The 22,380-nt window shown below is 43.9% G+C and overlaps 2 protein-coding genes across 13 annotated transcripts in view; one reads left to right on the forward strand and one right to left on the reverse strand.

Annotated features, from left to right (window-relative positions):
* Positions 1 to 21,176, reverse strand: part of pargl (poly (ADP-ribose) glycohydrolase, like) — a 28,468-nt gene extending 7,292 nt beyond the window's left edge. The window contains exons 1-10 of one of the 4 annotated variants that reach the window (XM_014140379.3): positions 21,056 to 21,176; positions 17,949 to 18,052; positions 5,770 to 6,134; positions 5,507 to 5,620; positions 5,275 to 5,367; positions 3,470 to 3,541; positions 3,298 to 3,384; positions 539 to 699; positions 342 to 421; positions 65 to 137 (exon numbers count right to left, since the gene is read on the reverse strand). In XM_014140379.3, coding sequence (XP_013995854.2) covers positions 65 to 137; positions 342 to 421; positions 539 to 699; positions 3,298 to 3,384; positions 3,470 to 3,541; positions 5,275 to 5,367; positions 5,507 to 5,620; positions 5,770 to 6,132 — 1,043 coding nt within the window. In that variant the 5' untranslated portion in view covers positions 6,133 to 6,134; positions 17,949 to 18,052; positions 21,056 to 21,176. Of the gene's footprint in view, positions 1 to 64; positions 138 to 341; positions 422 to 538; positions 700 to 3,297; positions 3,385 to 3,469; positions 3,542 to 5,274; positions 5,368 to 5,506; positions 5,621 to 5,769; positions 6,135 to 6,818; positions 7,008 to 12,305; positions 12,435 to 12,779; positions 12,985 to 17,948; positions 18,053 to 21,055 lie in introns of those variants that run through there. The other 3 variants (XM_082956073.1, XM_082956067.1, XM_082956064.1) reach the window with 3 other exon arrangements.
* Positions 21,162 to 22,380, forward strand: part of zmiz2 (zinc finger, MIZ-type containing 2) — a 39,336-nt gene continuing 38,117 nt past the window's right edge. For 7 of the 9 annotated variants that reach the window (XM_014140098.3, XM_014140103.3, XM_014140087.3 and 4 more), the window contains exon 1: positions 21,373 to 21,652. The gene's annotated coding sequence lies outside the window, so the exon portion shown is untranslated. Of the gene's footprint in view, positions 21,653 to 22,380 lie in introns of all 9 variants that reach the window. The other 2 variants (NM_001173647.1, XM_045687180.2) reach the window with 2 other exon arrangements.

A 22,380-nucleotide genomic window follows, 5' to 3' on the forward strand; every position in this document is an offset into this window, starting at 1 on the left:
AGGGAGTGAGTGAGTGAGTGAGTGAGTGAGTGAGTGAGTGAGAGAGAGTGGGCAGCGAGTGTACCTCCTCCAGTTGGGCATGTCTCTGTCTCTGATGTAGCGCCTCTCAAAGGTCACCAGTCCACTGGGCCTGGTCGCTGTCATGGCAACAACAAGGGTTAAAGTTCAGACAGGTAAATCTGGTTCCCACAGCAACTATTATCAGAGGGTATTCCTCATCGACACTCATCAGACTGTCTTAAATAGGTTCCTGTAACCTACATAATACACTCATTCTGTACCCTACAGTACTTGTATTCCAGTCATTATAGTGACTATAGTAGTGTGTGGTAGTAACTTACCTGGGTCTGTGACAGTGTGGAAGTAATGAAGGAGGGCTCTCAGCTTCTCTCTCTTCCTCTCAGACCACTTTTCAAACAGACTGACAACACAGAGAGATAGAGTGGTCACATGTTATCATCTGTTGAAGTTGGAATACTTTGTGTTTGTCTCTATGTGTGTGTGGGTCCTCAGTGGAGTTTGTTGTGTGTGTTCTGACCTGTTAAAGTTGATGGTGGGGTAGTTGTGGTACTCTGCTCTGGGGTTGGGGGAGTTGCGGTGGGGGAAGGTGCAGTAGAAGGCGTTGGCCAGCAGACAAGCTATCTGACCCTGGGACAACGTGATGGACTGAGTCTGGCCCTTCTGGAGTAGAGGGATAGCCTACACACACGCACGCACGCACGCACGCACGCACGCACACGCACACGCACACGCACACACACACACTTAACAGATTGAGTAGATAACACACATTCAGTACCTTTACAATCTGTACCCTACATAGTACACTACGTAGTACACTACCTCTGTACCCTACATAGTACACTACCTCTGTACCCTACATAGTACACTACCTCTGTACCCTACATAGTACACTACCTCTGTACCCTACATAGTACACTACCTCTGTACCTACTGTGGCGTACAGCAGGTCAGCCACCAGGGGGAGACTCGTCGAGGCCTGATGACAGACAGTGTATACATCACGAGGCGATGGCTCCATCTGGGGGGCCAACTGAGGGGACAATTCGGGATGGCCCAGTGGGAGGATCGTAACTTGAAAGCCGCCACAGCCCAAGTGGTAGCGGTGGATGGACAGCTACTTCCGGGGGTGAGTGACTGGCGATACCTCCATTTCCAGATCAAGAATAACCTTTTGTATCAGGTGTCACGCCAACAAGTGGAACTTCGAGAGGTATTGTTGCTGCCCCAACGGTATGTGGGAACCGTTCTTCAGCTGGCCCACACCCACCTGTTGGGGGCGCACCTGAGAATGGAGAAGACCCGGGAACGGATCGGCGCCCGGTTCCACTGGCCCGGTATGAGGGCCGTGGAAGACTACTGTCGCAGCTGCCCGGAGTGTCAAATGACTGCCCCAAAGGCCCACTTCCGAAACCCACTGGTCCTGAGCAACGAGGACCTCGACCCGGCCTAGAAGCAAGAGCACAGGGAGCTTGTCGATCGGAAGATGGCGGTGTTCTCCGAGAAGCCGGGACGCATGACCCTCATTGAACATCACATCCGTACCCGGCCTGGGGAAACGGTCAGAAAGAGGCCATATTGGATTCCAGAGGCCTGAAGGAAGGCCGTGAAATAAGAAGCGGAGGCTATGCTGAGGATGGGGGTCATTGAAGAGTCTCAGTGCATGATGCAGCCCCATCATATTGGTGCCCAAACTGGACGGTAGCCTCCGCTTCTGTAATGATTTCCGGGGTGTGAATGACATAAGCTTATTCGACGCCTACCCCATGCCGAGGTTGGACGATCGGCCGATTGGGGAAAGGCCCGGTACATCAGCAACCTCGACTTAACCAAAGGATATTGGCAGGTACCGTTGGCAGCCTCCTCCCGGGAGAAGACGGCGTTCTCGACACCTGACGGTTTGTATCAGTACCGGGTGCTCCCGTTCGGTCTCCATGGAGCCCCACCCACCTTCCAGCGACTGATGAACAGAGTGCTTCGACCCCACCAGCAGTACGCAGCGGCATATCTGGATGATATCATCATCCACAGCCAAGGTTGGGAAGAACACCTGATGCGCCTCCAGGCGGTGCTGGACGTGCTCAGACAAGCCGGGTTGACCGCGAACCCCAAGAAGTGCAAACTAGATTTCGAGGAGGTGGAGTACCTGGGGTATATGATCGGACGGGGGAACGTCAAGCCCCAGGAGAGGAAGGGTCAGGCAGTATGGGACTGGCCCGTCCCACGCACCAAGACACAGGTCAAGTCTTCCCCCCTGACTGATCTACCCAGAGCCGCCTCCCAAAAACAGTGAAATGGACGAACGAGACAGAAGCGGCGTTCAGCCATCTGAAGGAAGTCCTGTGCTCCCATCCAATTCTCGTAACGCCCGATTTCCAGGTGCCAATGGTGGTCCAGAGGGACGCATGTGATACGGGACTAGGGGCCGTTTTGTCCCAGATACACGCTGGGGAGGAGCACCCCATCATGTACATCAGCCGAAAGCTGATACCTAGAGAAAAAAAGTACTCTACTGTTGAGAAAGAGTGTCTAGCAGTGAAGTGGGTGATAGACACTCAAGTATTACCTGTTAGGTACCCACTTCACCCTGGTCACGGACCATGCTCCCCTGGTCTGGATGGCCAGGGGAAAGGAGACAAACGATCGGGTCACCAGGTGGTTCTTGTCCCTTCAACGCTTCTCTTTTTCTGTTGTGCACTGGTCAGGGGTGAAGCATGGAAATGTGGACGCCCTATTGAGAAGGGAGACATACGTCGCACTGATGACAGTCCCCTCCCCGACAGAGCTAAAGGGGGAGGGGGGAAGACTCGTTGAGGCCTGGTGACAGACGGTGTATACATCACGAGGCGATGGCTCCATCTGCTGGATGTGCCAGGTCTCGACGGGTTCTCCGGCCAGGACTAATTGGGGCTGATTGCTCACCAGCTGTGCAAGGCCCATAAAGCTGCCAGAAGGGCAGCACACAGGGAGAGTGGGGGAAGAAAGGACTCCCGTATAGTTGGGAACGGTTACAGAGGTAACAGGAGTGAGTGCAGTATTGATCCGGTCAGGATACAGCAAAACCCGGAGCCCAGAAGACGGTATCCCGGAGAGGGTCTCATGGGGGAGACCTATCCTTTTCTTTTTTGATTTATTATTTAAATAAACACCCTTGAAACCGAGCTAATCCTACTCTGTCTGATCTGTGTAAACGTCTTGACCAAACCCCCTGGTCTGCCACACTACACTACCTCTGTACCCTACATAGTGTACATAATGCAGTTCCTATGTTGTTACCTTCTTGATATAGTGAGGCAGGCTGGAGGCCAGCTTTGCTATCTTAGGAAAAACAGACATGTAGTATTTCTCTTCTTTGGGTGATTTCTAGAGGAGAGGGAAAGGAGAATATATGTAATTCTACATAACACATTTAGAGAGAGTTGACATTCACAGTGAAGTGGTAACTGACCTTAACAAAGGTATGCAGGGCATCAAAGGACCATTGAGCTTCATACTTTGGGTTGTATTTCTTTATGGCTTTCTAAGTGGAGAGAAACATGTAGATCATAGTTAAACAGTACTGGTCAAACATGCTAACCCCTACCTTAACTGTTACCCCAAACCCAGGTTAACATGAGGAGTCGTGTTAGGAAATGTTAGGATAATAGAGGCGTGTTAGGAAATGTTAGGATGATGGAGGCATGTTAGGAAATGTTAGGATAATAGAAGCGTGCTAGGAAATGTTAGGATAATAGAGGCGTGTTAGGAAATGTTAGGATAATAGAGGCGTGTTAGGAAATGTTAGGATGATGGAGGCATGTTAGGAAATGTTAGGATGATGGAGGCATGTTAGGAAATGTTAGGATGATGGAGGCATGTTAGGATGATGGAGGCATGTTAGGAAATGTTAGGATGATAGAGGCGTGTTAGGAAATGTTAGGATGATGGAGGCATGTTAGGAAATGTTAGGATAATAGAGGCATGTTAGGAAATGTTAGGATAATAGAGGCGTGTTAGGAAATGTTAGGATAATAGAGGCGTGTTAGGAAATGTTAGGATAATAGAGGCGTGTTAGGAAATGTTAGGATAATAGAGGCGTGTTAGGAAATGTTAGGATAATAGAGGCGTGTTAGGAAATGTTAGGATAATAGAGGCGTGTTAGGAAATGTTAGGATAATAGAGGCGTGTTAGGAAATGTTAGGATGATGGCGGCATGTTAGGAAATGTTAGGATGATGGCGGCATGTTAGGAAATGTTAGGATGATGGCGGCATGTTAGGAAATGTTAGGATGATGGCGGCATGTTAGGAAATGTTAGGATGATGGCGGCATGTTAGGAAATGTTAGGATGATGGCGGCATGTTAGGAAATGTTAGGATGATGGCGGCATGTTAGGAAATGTTAGGAAAATAGAGGCATGTTAGGAAATGTTAGGAAAATAGAGGCATGTTAGGAAATGTTAGGAAAATAGAGGAATGTTAGGAAATGTTAGGAAAATAGAGGCATGTTAGGAAATGTTAGGAAAATAGAGGCATGTTAGGAAATGTTAGGATAATAGAGGCATGTTAGGAAATGTTAGGATGATGGAGGCATGTTAGGAAATGTTAGGATGATGGAGGCATGTTAGGAAATGTTAGGATGATGGAGGCATGTTAGGAAATGTTAGGATGATAAAGGCATGTTAGGAAATGTTAGGATGATGGAGGCATGTTAGGAAATGTTAGGATAATAGAGGCATGTTAGGAAATATTAGGATAATAGAGGCATGTTAGGAAATGTTAGGATAATAGAGGCATGCTAGTAAATGTTAGGATGATGGAGGCATGTTAGGAAATGTTAGGATAATAGAGGCGTGTTAGGAAATGTTAGGATAATAGAGGCATGTTAGGAAATGTTAGGATGATGGCGGCATGTTAGGAAATGTTAGGATGATGGCGGCATGTTAGGAAATGTTAGGATGATGGCGGCATGTTAGGAAATGTTAGGATGATGGCGGCATGTTAGGAAATGTTAGGAAAATAGAGGCATGTTAGGAAATGTTAGGATGATGGAGGCATGTTAGGAAATGTTAGGATGATGGAGGCATGTTAGGAAATGTTAGGATGATGGAGGCATGTTAGGAAATGTTAGGATAATAGAGGCGTGTTAGGAAATGTTAGGATAATAGAGGCATGTTAGGAAATGTTAGGATAATAGAGGCATGTTAGGAAATGTTAGGATGATGGAGGCATGTTAGGAAATGTTAGGATAATAGAGGTGTGTGTGTGTGTCGTACCTCTACGTCACCCACTGATGCAGTGGTCTTCTTGGCCAGACTCTCCAGCTGTTTAGAGACCACCTCCCACCGACTTTGCTCAGAGCTGATTACCTGGGAAAAGTCAATCAACCAACAGACCAATCAACAAATTAGCCAACAAACATAAATCAATCAACCAAATGTTCAATGAACCAATCAATTGACAAATAATGTATCAATCATCAGTAAATGAATGAATCCATGAACCCACCCATCCAGTCTTGATGAGGCTTTCTGGTGAGCAGGGCATCTTAACAAAGTCACTGTGCCACACATGATGTCCAGAATGAGGTTTCAATGTCCTTTTATGGTGGAACTCATTCACCTGAATAGGGAGGTAGACAGAGACATGAATGAACAGTGAGAGACACTCCTTTTAGTCATTTTTTTGTGTGTAAACGTTCCAGTTCACTCTCAGTCACTTTAGATGCAAGCTTTTTTATTGATCTGCACTGGTTTAATTCTCTCTCTTACATCTATGAGGACGTTGTGAGTTCTGCTGAAGGACAGCTGCTCCAGCTTCTGAGAGCAGCACGACCTCTTCTCCTTCTCACCCCTCGCTCCCTCCGTGTCTCTTTTCCTTTCTCTATCCCTCCCTCCATTTGCGTCCCCTCCTCCACCCGCCTTTCCCTCCCCCTCTTTCTCCCTTTCTCCATCCCGTTCTCTCTCACTGTCTCTGTGCAGTGATTTGGTGACCAGAGTTTTGTCAATGTCGACCAGGTTTCCAGCAAGGACCTCTCCGTTTGGGTGGCGTTTAACTGCCTGATCCCTGTTCTGCATGTCGTCGTCTTGCTGCAGGGCAGCTTTCATTTGGGAACTGTTGTTACGATCGGCCATACCTGGAGATAGACAGAGAGACAGGAGTAGGCTTATACTGTCTGCTCCTGAGTGATATATATCATATCAACATACAGGTTATATTAAATATACCTCACATGTGACCTATGATAAGACTATGTCATTTGTATGAAAAGTCTACTAAAATGTTTATCTGACTCCATAAATATGATGTTGCAATTTGCCAGCAGGACCACAGTTGAGTTACAGTAATAGGTTATCAAGAAAGGACTAAGAATTGTCTATATCAAAAGCAAATATTTAATTAGCATTATAAAATGAACGGATTTACATACAAGGCATACAAGGGGGAGGAGACAGAGAGAGAGGGATAAGAGAGAGAGAGAGAGAGAGTGTGAGTGAGTGAATCTCACCACAGCTGGTCAGGAACAACGATAAAGGACAATGAAATCTGAGACCATTTTATAACATCTGAGTTGTTTGGATTCAACATCTAAGTTGTTGACCAATGGCATTACTGCAAAGTGAACCTCCAATCAGATATCAGACCTACATGTAAAGACAACTGCACTTTCTCATAGCCTCAAGATGTAGGGGTGCTGGGGGTGCAGCAATAAAAATAAAAAAAACAGCAAGAATTTGTGCTATAGCAAAAAAAATACAAAATATTAAACAATTTTTCTGTTGAATTATGCGTCACATCTGGAGGAAACCTGGCACCATACCTACAGTGAAGCATGGTGGTGGCAGCATCACGCTGTGGGGATGTTTTTCAGCGGCAGGGACTGGGAGACTAGTCAGGATTAAGGGAAAGATGAATGGAGCAAAGTACAAAGCGATCTTGATCAAAACCTGCTCCAGAGCGCTCAGGACCTCAGACTGGGTCAAAGGTTCACCTTCCAACAGGACAACCACCCTAAGAACATAGCCTAGACAACGCAGGAGTGGCTTCGGGACAAGTCTCAATGTCCTCGAGTGGCCCAGCCAGAGCCCGCACTTTGAACACGCTCAAGCATCTCTGGAGAGACCTGAAAATAGCTGTGCAGCGACTATCCCCATCCAACCTGACAGAGCTTGAGAAGATCTGCAGAGAAGAATGGGAGAAACTAACATTTCTACAAACCAGTTTTTTCTTTGTCATTATGGGGTATTGTGTGTAGATTGATGTGGAAAACAAACAATTCAATCCATTTTAGAATAAGGATGTAACGTAACAAAATGTTGAAAAAGTCAAGGGTCTGAATACTTTCAGAATGCACCGTACACCCCAATTTTTTTTCTACGCCTCACGTAAGTCAACAAAGTCTGTTTTTTTAATATCCAGTGCAAATGATAGTTCCTCAGTATTTGAAAAATCTTTCCAACACGCCCAGCCTCGATAATCACCAAGCCTCGGTGTGATAGAGCAAAATATCATGATCTGATATTCATATATCCAGTGGAAACGCCATACAAAACAGCTTTCTGTTCTGAGCTCACTGGCGCAGGAAACTTTGAGGGCCCGGAATAGCCTAGTTGATACAATGTGATGATTTGATGCAATGTTGAACTTCACTAGCAATAGCTCAAATCAAAACAGATAGAAAGGGAGGCAGACAGGCAGAGAAGAGAGATGAATGTGATTGAAAGAACCAGAATTTATCATATTTTCTACTGTTTTTATTTGTCCACTTTAGGCCTTTTACTTATTTGATGATGGAAGTTATAGGCCTACTGCTGCAATGGCCTTCCATGCTCTCATTTCTTTAGCCACCAATGGACCACAATGTATCAATGTGTCCATATGGCAGAGGCAAATGCTCTTGATGAATTTTAACTTTTAGATTTTTATAATTTTCCTTCAGATTTTTATGATTAACCACGAGACAATGATTTTGAAAAACTAAAATGTTATTATTGAAATTAAACTGTTCCACGAAAATGGACCATTTAGTTTGTTTGTCTTTGAAATAACACCAAAATGAACGCAGACTAATCTATATAATCATGTTGTCACATTGACACTTTGATGAATATTACCGTCAGAAGATAGCACTCAGTTCCGTGTATCAGTCAAATGGTCTAATACTTAAAAAAATAATGTATTTCACCTTTATTTAACCAGGTAGGCTAGTTGAGAACAAGTTCTCATTTACAACTGCGACCTGGCCAAGATAAAGCAAAGCAGTGTGACACAGACAACAACACAGAGTTACACATGGAGTAAACAATAAACAAGCCAATAACACAATAAACAAGTCAATGATACAGTAGAAAAAAGAAAGTCTATATACAGTGTGTGCAAAAGGCATGAGGAGGTAGGCAATGAATAGGCCATAGGAGCGAACAATTACAATTTAGCAGATTAACACTGGAGTGATAAATGAGCATATGATGATGTGCAAGTAGAGATACTGGTGTGCAAAAGAGCAGAAAAGTAAATAAAATAAAAACAGTATGGGGATGAGGTAGGTAGATTGGGTGGGGAATTTACAGATGGACTATGTACAGCTGCAGTGATCGGTTAGCAGCTCAGGTAGCTGATGTTTAAAGTTGGCGAGGGAAATAAAAGTCTCCAACTTCAGCGATATATAATAATGTAGCCTATATAATACACTTGATGAAATTAAATAGAATATTAGTTTCAATTTCCCGACTACTCGTTCAAATTGAATTTAGAATTTTTCAACCCATTGAAATTGAGATTTTATATTGTTTTTCCAATTTACCTTTATTTGTTCGAAAATTAAAAATGAAATATTGGTGTGGCTGGGAAAACGGTTATTTCTTAAATCTGTGGTTCAAGTGGACGCTACCACTTCAGTGCTGGCGAGATTAGCCTTGCCTACACTATAAAGTGGTAAATTAATGTGGCACACACACACACACACACACACACGGATTGGCCATCTGGCATTTCAGGCAAATGCCAGATGGGCTGATGAATTTTTAGCCGAATGTGCCAGTCTAACTTGTTTTTTTTTGTGCAAATGATCAAGGAAAACAATTATTTATAAGCAAGCCAAAACTGCTACTGTGTATTAATGTTTTACTCAATAATAAAGCTGTACATGACAGATTCTAACTCTTTGACTTATTTCTACCTAAGGGATGTTGAAACCTGGGATGACTCATGACTGACTTGGAGGTGAAGACAACAACAAAAAATCCTCAAAGAGCCTATTCCAGAAATCAAGTCATTATCAATGTCTTGTGCATTTATTTTCATTCTGATGTGTGTATATCACTTCCAAACCTGTTTCTGAGAATCACACCAGTTCCTGCTTTCTGCCCACACAGAGAGGGAGTTTGCATGACGCTCTGCAGCGCTGCAGTGCATTGTGGTCTCATGGCCTACACTCAGATGGAACCGTTATATACGTGGGTTCATCTGGGTCAGATCTTATTTTTCCACTCTGAGAAAAAGGAAGTTGTGTGTAGGCTACATTTACAACAGTTCAAAACTTTGAGTTGATGTCTGAAATCATGCATGCAAGTTTAACATTATCCTGCTAAGAATATCTTAATCACTGGTATAAGTTATGAATGTTCCTTTTTGCTAAATATGTTTATGGTCTGAGGGGGTGAGCAATGGAACAACATTGCTGTGGTTAATTGCTGCCTGTATCTCTAAATTCACGCACACTTCATCCCATCATAGAGGAGTGTCGGTGGTGGATGTTAATTTAGTGGCAGGGGAGGACTGGCCATCTGGCATTTCAGGCGGTGGGCATGTTTTTGCGCAAAATGATCATTATCTGGCTAACACTGGGGGCTACACGGAAATAAATGGGCTGGTGTGGGGGGCCTTGAGGAAAAACATGGCCCAGTGTGTTAGAAATGCTAGGGCTGGTCCCAGTCCGCACGCACGCACACACGGACGGACGGACGGACGCACGCACGCACACACACACACAAGGTATCTCCGAGGCAATGCTATACCATTCTAACGGCCATCGTGCGTTGTCAAGACACTGAATGGGGTTAACTCTCTTGGTACGGTCACCGACTGTGAAGAGACATGGAGTTGCGTACATCAGTTGCTGTCAGACTGCCCTTCGCTACAATGTCATCTTCAAACCCCTGCGTATGCCAACACCGTGTATAGAAAGTCTAACAGCTAGGCCTAGCCTACAAGTCACAATGGAAGGTTAACTTACAAATCTGTGCTTAATGGCATTGTGTTTTATGTAAACATCCAATGAAGTAGCCTCATAGGCTTGTTATCTTGTGAATGTAGCCTAATGCACAGATTGCGCCGAGATCTATTGCGCGTCCCTGTCGACCCACGAGTTGCCCCCCGAACCCTGTGATGAACATCTTGGGGCAGGGGTTCAGGTAAAGCAGCGTCTGAGACAGCAATTTTACGGTCCATTGTTATAACCTATTAAAGGTCTAGACACTAGCCTCTGTACAGTGAACAAGTAGCCTAAGTTAGCGGTATAGCAGAGATAAATGCATAGCCCATAATGGAGACGACGCCCCTGTTTTGGGATAACTTATGCATCCTTCATTCCTCCCATCCTTGAATGATAGGTGAAAGGAGATGTTACGCTAGGCTACCAACCAAGTGATGTCAGATCAGTGATTATTTCTACAGCCTATGATCATTGATATAATATACACTGTATATACAAAAGTATGTGGACACTCCTTCAATTTAGTGGATTTGGCTATTTCAGCCACACCCATTGCTGACAGGTGTATAAAATCAAGCACATTAAATCACGCACACAGCCATGCAATCTCAATAGGCAAACATTGGCAGTAGAATGGCCTTACTGAAGAGTGACTTTCAACGTGGTAACGTCATAGGATGCCATCTTTCCAACAAGCCAGTTGGTCAATTTTCTGCCCTTCTAGTGCTGTTATTGTGAAGTAGAAACGTCAAGAACTGTTCGACGGGAGCTTCACGAAATGGGTTTCCATGGCAGCCGCACACAAGCCTAAGATCACCATGCGCAATGCCAAGTGTCGGCTGGAGTGGTGTTAAGCTCGCCACCATTGGAATGAATCACACTTCACCATCTGTGCTTCCAACTTTGTGGCAACAGTTTCTGGAAGGCACTTTCCTATTTCAGCATGACAATGCCCCTGTGCAAAATGCGAGGTCCATACAGAAATGGTTTGTCGAGATCGGTGTGAATAACTTGACTGGCCTGCACAGAGCCCTGACCTCAACCCCACTGAACACATTTGGAATGAATTGGAACTCCGACTGTGAGCCAGGCCTAATTGCCCAACATCAGTGCCCCACTTCACTAATGCTCTTGTGGCTGAATATGGAAGCAAGTCCCCGCAGCAATGTTTCAACATCTAGTGGAAAGCCTTCCCAGAAGAGTGGAGACTGTTTTAGTAGCAACTCCATAATAATTCCCATGATTTTGGAATGAGATACTAGACAAGCAGGTGTCCACATAATAATTGATCTAAATACAAAAAGTATTTCAAGAAACTGAGAATCAATCCATGAAAATATTCAAACAGCACCTAAATTACATTGCTTTGCAGGAGTGGTCCTTGAGTTGCCTCTCGTCCCTCAGACACGTTTGCATAAAATCCCTCCTTCACTCCTCCCGCAGTCATTGGATAGGCCTAGAGCTATAATGCCAATAAACTATAGTCTTATTTAATTTCACTTGCCCACTGCAACCTACTGTTAGCGTACAGGTTATGGGTTCTCAATATAGTGGGCCAGTGTAGGTTTATAATGGGCAGCAAAATAGCAGTTGTAGCGAATTTGGAGGACAGTTCGACATAGCCACATATCTCAAGATAATTTGTTTCATTGGGTGTGCTCATGTACTATTTACAGTCGTTAGAAGGATAGTTGCCATAAGGGGGAAATACTACTGTTAGTAAAGCACCATGGTCGTTAATAGTTGCCATTACACAAAGATTTTTGACTCCCCCTATTCTGAACCTCCCTTTCGTCACATAGGCCAAGATGTTAAGACTTCTAAACTACTGTAGGCTATGAAAGGTGTTTGCTACGCAGCAGAACATTGTAGCCACTTCAGAAGGCAGAATGACAGGGACTCAATCCCAGGTCTCTTCTCAGTCAGTGACAGAGCCAAGAGTTTCTTCATCCGGTTGTGCTCATAACGCACCATGGCCATTAGAAGAGTGTATGCCTATAGTCTGAAGTTGTATGCGTGTGTGTGTTTGCGCACAGTGACGGCCTGTTATATGTGCTAAACTTCGCCTCTAAAGGGCCAAAGTCCGTGACTCACAGCACTCGCTTTCCTGTCTGCTCTGGTGTGTGTTGGTTCTTTATTTCATTTTTACTCCCTTTTTCTATCTTGTCTCATTGCTGCGATTCTCCAACGGGCTCGGGACGCGAAGGGCGAGTCATACGTCCTCTGAAACATAACAAACAGCGCTTCTTAACACCTGCCCGCTTAACCCGGAAGCCAATGTGTTATCTGATCATACACAACCAATTATCACTTTGGATGAGTATAGGGCTCTCACTGTGCACTGTAGTAGCCTAGTGGCGTCCACTATAACCATGTATATCAAAATCACCCAGTTTTTCTAACCGCACCAATATTTTTACGTTCCCTTTTCAAACGACACAAGGTCAATTGCAACGTTGAAAATGTTTAACTCAGTTTCTATTTTTCAAATTGAACAATCCTATTTGATCATTGGATTGATAAGCGTTACAACGCACCGGGGGTAAATTGTGTAGGTGGGCTACTCACTTAATAAATAATGCCTGAATCCGCAGCTAATTTCTGAAGAGCAAAAGTATGTGTTTTTCCAGAACGCATTTAGAACTCTTCGTGAAGTTCCAGTAATCCTGAAAATGAAAGTGAAACGTAGACTAGGCTAATTTTCAAGCACGTCGCCTGTGCATATGACGTGACGGCATACGTGCGTGTTTGTATGAAGTGAAGTCAACTTTGTTCTAAGGGCAGAAATAATCTGATTGGTTTAGGGAAGAACAAATCCGATTGGTTTCTAAAAGGTCAATGGTCAGAGTTTAAGTTGCACAACTTTTGGAAACATGGAAAAGGTTTGAACTCAGAATCTTGTAAATACAACTTTGAGTTATAAGTTGTAACGTTTTCAAATTATTGTGTTACAGTAGTCAGACAAATGTGACAATATGTCTAGATACAACTGGTTTCCTGTAGCATATGTAGCAAGCTAGCAGAAACATGCTAAACTAATCAGTGCAAGCTAGCAAATAAGCATTTAGCAACCTCTTAGCCACTCATATTGAATTAGTAAATGGAGCTAGCTAGAAAATATACAAGAAAGTCAGCTAACATTTGTTTTATTGAAGTGTTAAGTTGAATAAGCTATATGCACATAAACGAGGTCAACAATGTAAATTGCTAAGCTAAACAGAGCTAGTTGACTTGCAGATCTCTTACTAATGTTGAGTCATAGAATAGAGCTAGCTAGCTAGGTCTCAAATATAGCATTAAGTAATCTCCCACGTCATCAGTATTTTGTGGAATAAGCTAAATAAACAAACAAATTGGAATGAACTAGCCCTGGGTTCCCGAAATGTAAAATGCTAAACTAAACTGGACTCGCTGGTTAAGCAGATAATGTTGAATCATAAAAAGAACTAGCCAATTATTTTGTTTATATCACTTATTCAACTAACAGATTTACTGGCAGATTTGTCACCTAACTTGCTAGCGATTTCATAATTCAACTTTAGGAGATAGCTCTCAGCTAAGCTACATTTAGCGTAGCATTTTATGTTTCTGCCCCCAGGGAAGCATAACAGTCCACTGAAATGTTTAAGTTTATAAAGTTTATTCAACTAAATATTCGGATAAATTAAGTGGAAGCCTAGCTGGCTAGCTCTATTCTATGACTCAACATTAGTAAGCTATAGCGTAGCACCCCATATTATCGGTATATTCAACAGCGTTATCTTATGATCAAGCCATCAATGTTTTGTGATTATTGGTGTTTGACATTTCAGTGGAAATACTACTACTATCAGCTTTTTGATAAGCGGTTTAGCAAAAAAATATGTCCTGTATTATCGGCAATGGGCTCCCAAGTGGCGCAGCGGCCTAAGCTACTGCATCTCAGTGCAAGAGGCAATACTACAGTCCCTGGTTCGATTTCAAACTGTATCACATCCGGCCGTGATTGGGAGTCCCATAGGGTGGCGCACAATTGGCACAGCGTCGTCCGGGTTTGGCCGGGATAGGCCGTCATTGTAAATAAGAAAATGTTTTTAACTGATTTGCCTAGTTAAATAAAGGTTACATTTAAAAAAAGAAAACATGGTCTCCAGTTATTGGCCATCTTACTATTTTGTTCAATTACAAAATATATATGTTTAATTTAGTTAAAAAAAGAGACACCAACCTCGTATCCGAAGTGTTTACTAGATAGTTGACTAGTTGGCTAGCCTTCCAGTAAATTTAAAAAAAAAAAAGACTTGTCAACTTTTCATCGAGTAGCCCGGTGTGCCCTCCTGTACTCTTCAGTGTCTTCAGTGTTGTAACCAAATAATATCTCATTATTTGTTTTACAGATTCATCTTTTGTTTTGAGAAAGTAGATACGTTTAATACTCACATGAGTTTGAATAATTTTGGTAAAAAGTTGGATATTAAATGATGTGTATGTATGTGTGTGTATGTCAAATATACAAGTGTGTATATTTTGGGTAACAGTTAATATATATATATATATATATATAAACCCAACTTAATTTACATAAACTGCAATGAAAATCGGTGGTCAGCTAGCTAGAAAGGTGTCTTTAGTTGCAAAACGTACGTTATTTTCCAGGCCATTTAAATGTTGTGCTCAAAGTGATTTAATCCTCCAACCGCTAGAGAGTGTCCGATGTTGGGGGAAAATTAGCTAGCTATCTGTCCATCCCCATTTTCTTAAATTCATATAGTTTATTCAATTTAACATTTCAATGAAGAAAATCTTAGCTGACTTGTATATTTGACACCTAGCTAGCTTTATTTATTAATTTGAGGTTGCTAAATGCATATCTAGCTAGCTTGCTCTGATTAATTACTCTTTGCTTCAAGTCAGGAGACTAGTTGTATTTTAGAGCAATTGTCACACTTATCTCTGACACAATAATGATTTCAAAACATTACAACTTGTATGTCAAAGTTTAATTAACAAGATTGTCAGTTCAAACCTCCGCTTGTTTTTAAAAGTTGTGCATCTGTTAAACTCCGCCCATTTACCTTTTAGAAACCAATCAGATAATTTCTGCCCTTAGAACAAAGTTGACTACACTCATCGGCGCCATGCATTGAATAACTAGTTATTCTATTCGCACATTTGATAATTAGTCATTGCATATTCAGCACGAAATAAAGTAGGTATCTGTTACAATAATCTCATCAGGATGAAATGCAAATTCGCTATGTGGAAGAGTAACTGTCAAGACGACCCTTGAACACAAGGTGGCGGTGATGGACAGTAATCCAGGGGCTCTGGTGTAGTCAATTGTATGCGCTTTCTCCTCATACTCCTTATACTCTAATCTGATCTGGAAACACAGAATAAGAGGCAAAGATAGGATGGACAATTAAAACACACCATCGGTCTGTTATCAATATGTTTCTGGACAGATGGAGGGGTTGGAGCTGTTTGTGTGTGCGTATGCGTGCATGACACGCCTGTGGACCTGTATGTGTACATTCCTGTGTGTGTCAGTGGAGGCTGCTGAGGAGGACAGCTCATAATAATGTCTGGAATGGAGTCAATGGAGTGGTATCAACCACATGGAAACCACATCTTTGATGTGCTTGATACCGTTCCATTGACTCCATTCCAGCCATTATTAAGAGCCGTCCTCCCCTCAGCAGCCTCCACTGTTGTGTGTGTACCTGAATGTGTGTGTGTGTAGTCGGGGCACACAGACACAGGTATGTAGGCCTGTGAGGATTATGGAATTTTGGGTAACAGTTAATTGTCATGCAAATAGCCTTGGTTATTGTCAAAATTGTTTAAAAATGTTTTGAGCTAGTAATGCATCATAATGCATTTTTTTAAATTAGCAATGACATACCTAATGAATACAGCACAGCTTTGGGAACACCCCTGTCTCAAAAATGAATGTTTCTGAGGCGTCACTACAGACCCGGGTTCAATCCCGGCCTGTGTCACAACCGGCCGTGACCGGGAGCACCATAGGACGGTGTACAATTGGCCCGGCATCATCCGAGTTAGAGGATTGGCTGGGGGGGCTTTACTTGGCTCATTGCGCTCTAGTGACTCCTTGTGACGGGCCGGGCGACTGCAGGCTGACTGCGGTAGTCAGTTAAACTGTGTTTCCTCTGACACATTGGTGCAGCTAGGCTTCCAGGTTAAGAGGGCGGTTGTTAAGAAGCGCGGTTTGGCGGGTCGTGTTTCGGAGGACGCTTGACTCGACCTTCTCGCGAGCCCGTTGGGGAGTTGCAGCGATGAGACAAGATTGTAGTGGGATCGCATTTGGATATCATGAAATTGGGAGAAAAAGGGGATAAAATACACACAAAACAAATGGTTCTGACCATTTGGAACTTTTGAACATTAAGCTTCTCCTCCCGTCCGTACTGTTCTACTCGTCAAATGACTACCAACTTTACCCATTTCATGTAAAAATGCTATAGGGTAAAACTATATCTACATGAATACAAAGTTGTATTCCACCTACTCCTAAAATGAATATTAAGATGATTATCTTTTTTCTCTTTCACGATTTTTGTCCATAATTGTTGGTTACACGACGATACGATAATTGTGCCAGTCCCAGTCAGTAGGCAGTGAGTGTGAGGGGTAGAGAGGCAGATGGCAACTGTATCAGTTTGCCTTAGGCATGTAGTCTGCAGATATGAGAGGGAAAACCAGGGACTACACATTGCTAGAGATTGTGTGAGCAGTCTGTGTCATTACATGGATGAGTTGAGTGTGTGTGTGTAGGACTTCTGAGCGAGGGTGGAGACCCTTGTTCACTCTTCCTGTGTGTGTGTGTGTTATTGTGGGTCAGCCATTTCTGTGGAATGTTCCGCCCCTGGCCAGAGAGAAGTCACCACAATGGAATGCACTGAGAAAACAGAAAAACAAAACACTGACTAAGAAAGGCCAGAAAATGAAGAAAGGCTACCTTGCATGTGTGGGTAAGCACACACACCTGTGTCTGTGTGTCTAACGTCTCTAAAATAATGTAAAAGAGTGTAAGAGATAAAAGGTCAGCGCAGGAGAGAGAGAAATAGAAAGAAAGGAAAAACTTCCATTCCCTTTGTCTCCATCATCAGCTGCAGCAATAGCAGTGCAGAGACAGACATAATCACATGCAGACACTTCACACACTCTCTCTCTTGTCCCCACTCTCTCTCCCCTCCCTCTTTCTTTTCCTCTTTCTCTACTTCTTGTCTCTCTCTTTCTCCTATCTCTCTTCTCTCTCCTCCCTCTCTTATTTCTCTCCCTTCCTCTCTTCTCTGCTCAGAGATTAGCTGGAGGTCATATTGCTGCAATAGTGATCCTCCTGCCTCAACCACACACACACACACACAGAAATATCAGATCAATACTGAAGCACCATTTGACCCTGTGCCCTGTAAGCGTGTGTGTGTGTGTACATGCTTGAGTGTGTGTGCGTTCACTCTGTGTGCTAGTATGTGGAGTGGGAGTCAGGAAGACTCGGTTGTTAAATGACTGCAGTGGATTGGAATGGTGGGGAGTTGGTGAGTGTGTGTGTGTTCGCGCTGCGGCAGGTCGTGGGGGGAGGGGGCATAGGACGGGGTGGAGAGGAAGGGAGGGAGGAGGAGGAGGGTGAAGAGGAGGCGGTGGGGGGGAGAGGGAAGATGAGGAGTAGGAGGGAGAGGAGGAGGGGACACTGGGTAGAGGAGAGAAAGATGAAGAAAAGGAGAGGATCTCTACCTGTTTCCAGGGCAACGGAAAACTGCAGGTCGGAGTGTTTTCTCCACGCTACGCTGCCCTCTAGCAGAATACTGCAGACACCTCTGCACACACACTGCAGACACCTATAAACACACACACACACACACAACACAGACTTACCTCAGTGCATACTGAGCAGTGTGTCCTTGCTTCTGAATCTCTGCTAGTGATGGGCTATGAGCAGCTCTGTACCTAACACTGAATAACTGTGTTTTACATCAGGTCAGGACTTAATGTATAAGGTGAGTGTGTGTGTTTATGTCTGCCCCCCCCCACACTCACACACATGCACACACAAACCAGCTGTAGTTTATGACCACTTCATGTATATTAATCATCTATAAGGTGTCTATAAACAGAGTAGTAACTGTGTATTCAGTCTATGGTCTGCCAACGCTGGCTTTGTCGTCCCACACAAACACACACACACACGTTCCCTTGTGTATTGCTCTGACCTGACATCAGGAGAGGGCAGCTCTGTTCAGCCGTACTCAACAACACTCTTCATCTATTGTTCTCCTCACCACCCTCTCCCTCCAGCTCTGCCTCTCCACCCACCTCTCTGTCATTCCCCTCTGCAGCCCCTCTCTCCCCCTCGATTTACCCCTCCTATCCCCTTTTCATCCCACCTCCCTCCCTCTCCACCCCCCTCTGTCCTTTGATTTCGCCCTCCCATCCCCTCTCTTCACTCCCCTCTTTCCCTGTCAACCTCCTTTCTCCCTCCCTACCCCCTCTCTCCCTCTGCACCCCCTCTTTCCCTCTACACCCCCTATCTTCCACCCTACAACCTCTCTCCCCCCCTCCCGTCTGGCTAATTCCCATGATACAGTATGTGATTGCCCTAGGGTGGAACATACCAACCGCACTAGATCAAGGGAAGGCACAGAAAGGAAGGAAAGCCTTTTAGTTTCCATCTTGACACACACTTTAGAACCTGTCTTCTCTACTACAGCAGTGTTCCTTAAACCAATCCTCAGGAACTCCCAGTTGTTTCACATAGCTGTTACATTTCACCACTAGCCCGACTGATTCAGCTAATTAAGGGCTTGCTGATTAGCTCATTCATGCTAGTAAAACCAAATGCATGCTTTTCAACCGTTCGCTGCCCGCACCTGCCCGCTCGACTAGCATCACTACTCTGGACGGTTCTGACTTAGAATATGTGGACAACAATTAATACCTAGGTGTCTGGCTAGACTGTAAACTCTCTTTCCAGACTCACATTAAGCATCTCCAATCCAAAATTAAATCTAGAATCGGCTTCCTATTTCACAACAAAGCCTCCTTCACTCACGCCACCAAACATACCCTCGTAAAACTGACTATCCTACCGATCCTCGACTTCGGCGATGTCATTTACAAAATAGCTTCCAATACACTACTCAGCAAACTGGATGCAGTCTATCACAGTGCCATCCATTTTGTTACCAAAGCCCCTTATACCACCCACCACTGCAACCTGTATGCCTAGTCAGCTGGCCCTTGCTACATATTCGTCGCCAGACCCACTGGCTCCAGGTCATCTATAAGTCTATGCTAGGTAAAGCTCTGCCTTATCTCAGCTCACTGGTCACGATAACAACACCCACCCATAGCACACGCTCCAGCAGGTATATCTCACTGGTCGTCCCCAAAGCCAACACCTCCTTTGGCTGTCTTTCCTTCCAGTTCTCTGCTGCCAATGTCTGGAACGAATTGCAAAAATCGCTGAAGCTGGAGACTTATATTTCCCTCACTAACTTTAAACATCAGCTATCTGAGCAGCTAACTGATCGCTGCAGCTGTATATAGTCCATCTGTAAATAGCCCACCCAATCTACCTACCTCATCCCCATATTGTTTTTATTTACTTTTCTGCTCTTTTGCACACCAGTATTTCTACTTGCACATCATCATCTGCTCATCTATCACTCCAGTGTTAATTTGCTAAACTGTAATTACTTCGCTACTATGGCCTATTTATTGCCTTACCTCCTCACGCCATTTGCACACACTGTATATAGACTTTATTTTTTTCCTATTGTGTTATTGACTGTACGTTTGTTTATTCCATGTGTAACTCTGTGTTGTTGTTTGTGTCGTACTGCTTTGCTTTATCTTGGCCAGGTCACAGTTGTAAATGAGAACTTGTTCTCAACTAGCTTACCTGGTTAAATAAAGGTGAAAAAATATATAAAAAATGGAATCAGGTGTGCTAGTTATGGAATTCAACAGTTATGGGTTGGGGTCCCAGAGGAAAGGTTTGAGAAGCACTGATCTACACAAGAGACCCCCTACCAGTGCTATATCACACACACACACTGGTGTAACCCATCCCATCTCCCCCTTCTCAGTCTGCAGGGGTACGATCTGTTAGCCTCAGACTGGGTCACGTTTAGTAGGTATAAAATGTTTTGAAACACAGAGTAAAACTGAATGTGTCCAATAACAGCACATATTTTGGTTTTCGGTTTCAAGACATTGTGCTAGTGACATACTAAACACAACTCCAGTTAAGTGTTTTTAAGGTTGAGTATTAGCTGCTAGACACCTCAGATACTTCCCTTAGCCCCTATACCCATACAGTGCATGTAAGGGGCATTCCCAGATACCTGAGAACAGGAAGAGCAATGAGAACACCTGAGAGGGAAAAAACTGACAGACATTAGTGCTCTCTCTCTCTAAACCCGTCCATCTCGCTCACCCTCTCTCTCACCCCTCCCCCCTCTTGCTGCTGTAGAAAGGGACAGGTGTGTGACTTTGTCCTTCCATTACCCCTCTCTTCCTCTAATCCCCAATCTATCAAACAGAAAATTACTATCCTGCCACTGATGCTTTGTGTCAAGGAGAACTGCTGATTTTAACGATGACAACAAACAAGGCCATAGTTTAATTTGCTTCCAATAAAAATGTAATGCATAGAATAGACATGTATTACTTACCATGTGGAAATCTATATTTGTAGGCCTATATTCTATAGATGCCTACCTGCAACTCAAAATGATTTCCTCTGAATAAACAGGCTACCATTAGATTATTCTGAAACAGGCCTAATAAACAATATACAAAATGTAATCGTCAATGGGAATCTGATTAACGATCGTTACCGAACCGACGTCACCGTGGAGGCAGGGGTGACATCTCTCTCGATGACTCCTTCTGTAATGATCAGCTACTCTGGTCTAGGGGCGAGGAGAAAAGTCAGTCGCTAGCCTTGTGTAGGGTGTGTGAGGGACATGAAAAATGCCTTTCTCCCGTCGGAGACAACAGCCCCGTGATCTCATGAATATATTGTAGCTGGCGGGACATTGTGCAATAGTCAGGGAGGTATGCAATCCAGTTTCATAGGCAAAAACGGCTGCTCGGAGCAAGGACTAACTACTACACGGCGATTCTTCTCACTTTTGTGCACGCTTACATTCCGAGTAGTGACGACGCCGGCCAAGCAGCGATACGGATCTTTTGAGGCACATTCGACGAGGCTGCCAGCTACAGTTTTAAAGGGGAAACGATTCGCCACATGCAGACATGGGAGCGAACGTTAGAACTTGAAGACAGACAAGACACACTGTTGCGGATATAAGGAAAAATAGCGAACATAGCCTCATTTTATTGTCACTGACCGATATTTCTTGGAACTATCTACCAGCTGAATAATACAGAATCAAATAGAGAATTCCAACCACGGGTAGTTGGAGTCAAAGGTAAGCCCCAGCAGAAAACCAGATGGCTAGGCTAGCGCTGTCGAATAGCCTACTGTAGCCACTAACGTTAAGCTATTTGCAAATATATCCCAGCCTAAATATGCAGTCAATAGCCTGTGCTGTTTGACGTTTGGACAGCGTCTGCATCTCGGTTTGTCTGACAAGCGCTCCGGAACACGTTGTTTAATTGCTGCAAACAATTGTTTGGTCATGCCTTGTTGGCTACCGTTCTGTAGCCTACAGGGCAATAGCTAATTTAGCTACAAAGTAGCTAGCATAATTACGTGGTTGAGTCCCCTTGTCGTATGGGGAAACATGGACATAACTGACAGTAAAATAGTCTGGTTGTAAACAAACGGTGTCGCAAGTCGCAACACCTCTGGGCAGTTTGTGATATTACAAGGTTAGATGAAACAAAATGTCTCCCATTGTTATTTCAAGTGCGAGCAGCATGCGTAGCATGGTGGCTACGATGTAGCACTGACTGCCTTGGAATTCTCTGACGTCTATCTGTAAGAGATGCACGATTTCAGTGGAAACGTGTCCGTGCATTGCTTACATTGTATCCGCGCAAAGCATAACGTTTCAACAACAGTATGGTTGATGTTTTGTGTGTGAGAGAATTGGGTTGAATGTGTTTTATTAGGCTACAACAAATGTATACTGACAGATTATCTTGCGATCTATCGAACGCCTCAAGATGAGATCTGAGTTGGTGCTAAATAGAT

The sequence above is a fragment of the Salmo salar genome, chromosome 01 (assembly GCF_965601325.2).
Source record: "Salmo salar chromosome 01, fSalSal1, whole genome shotgun sequence".
NCBI lineage: Eukaryota > Metazoa > Chordata > Actinopteri > Salmoniformes > Salmonidae > Salmo > Salmo salar.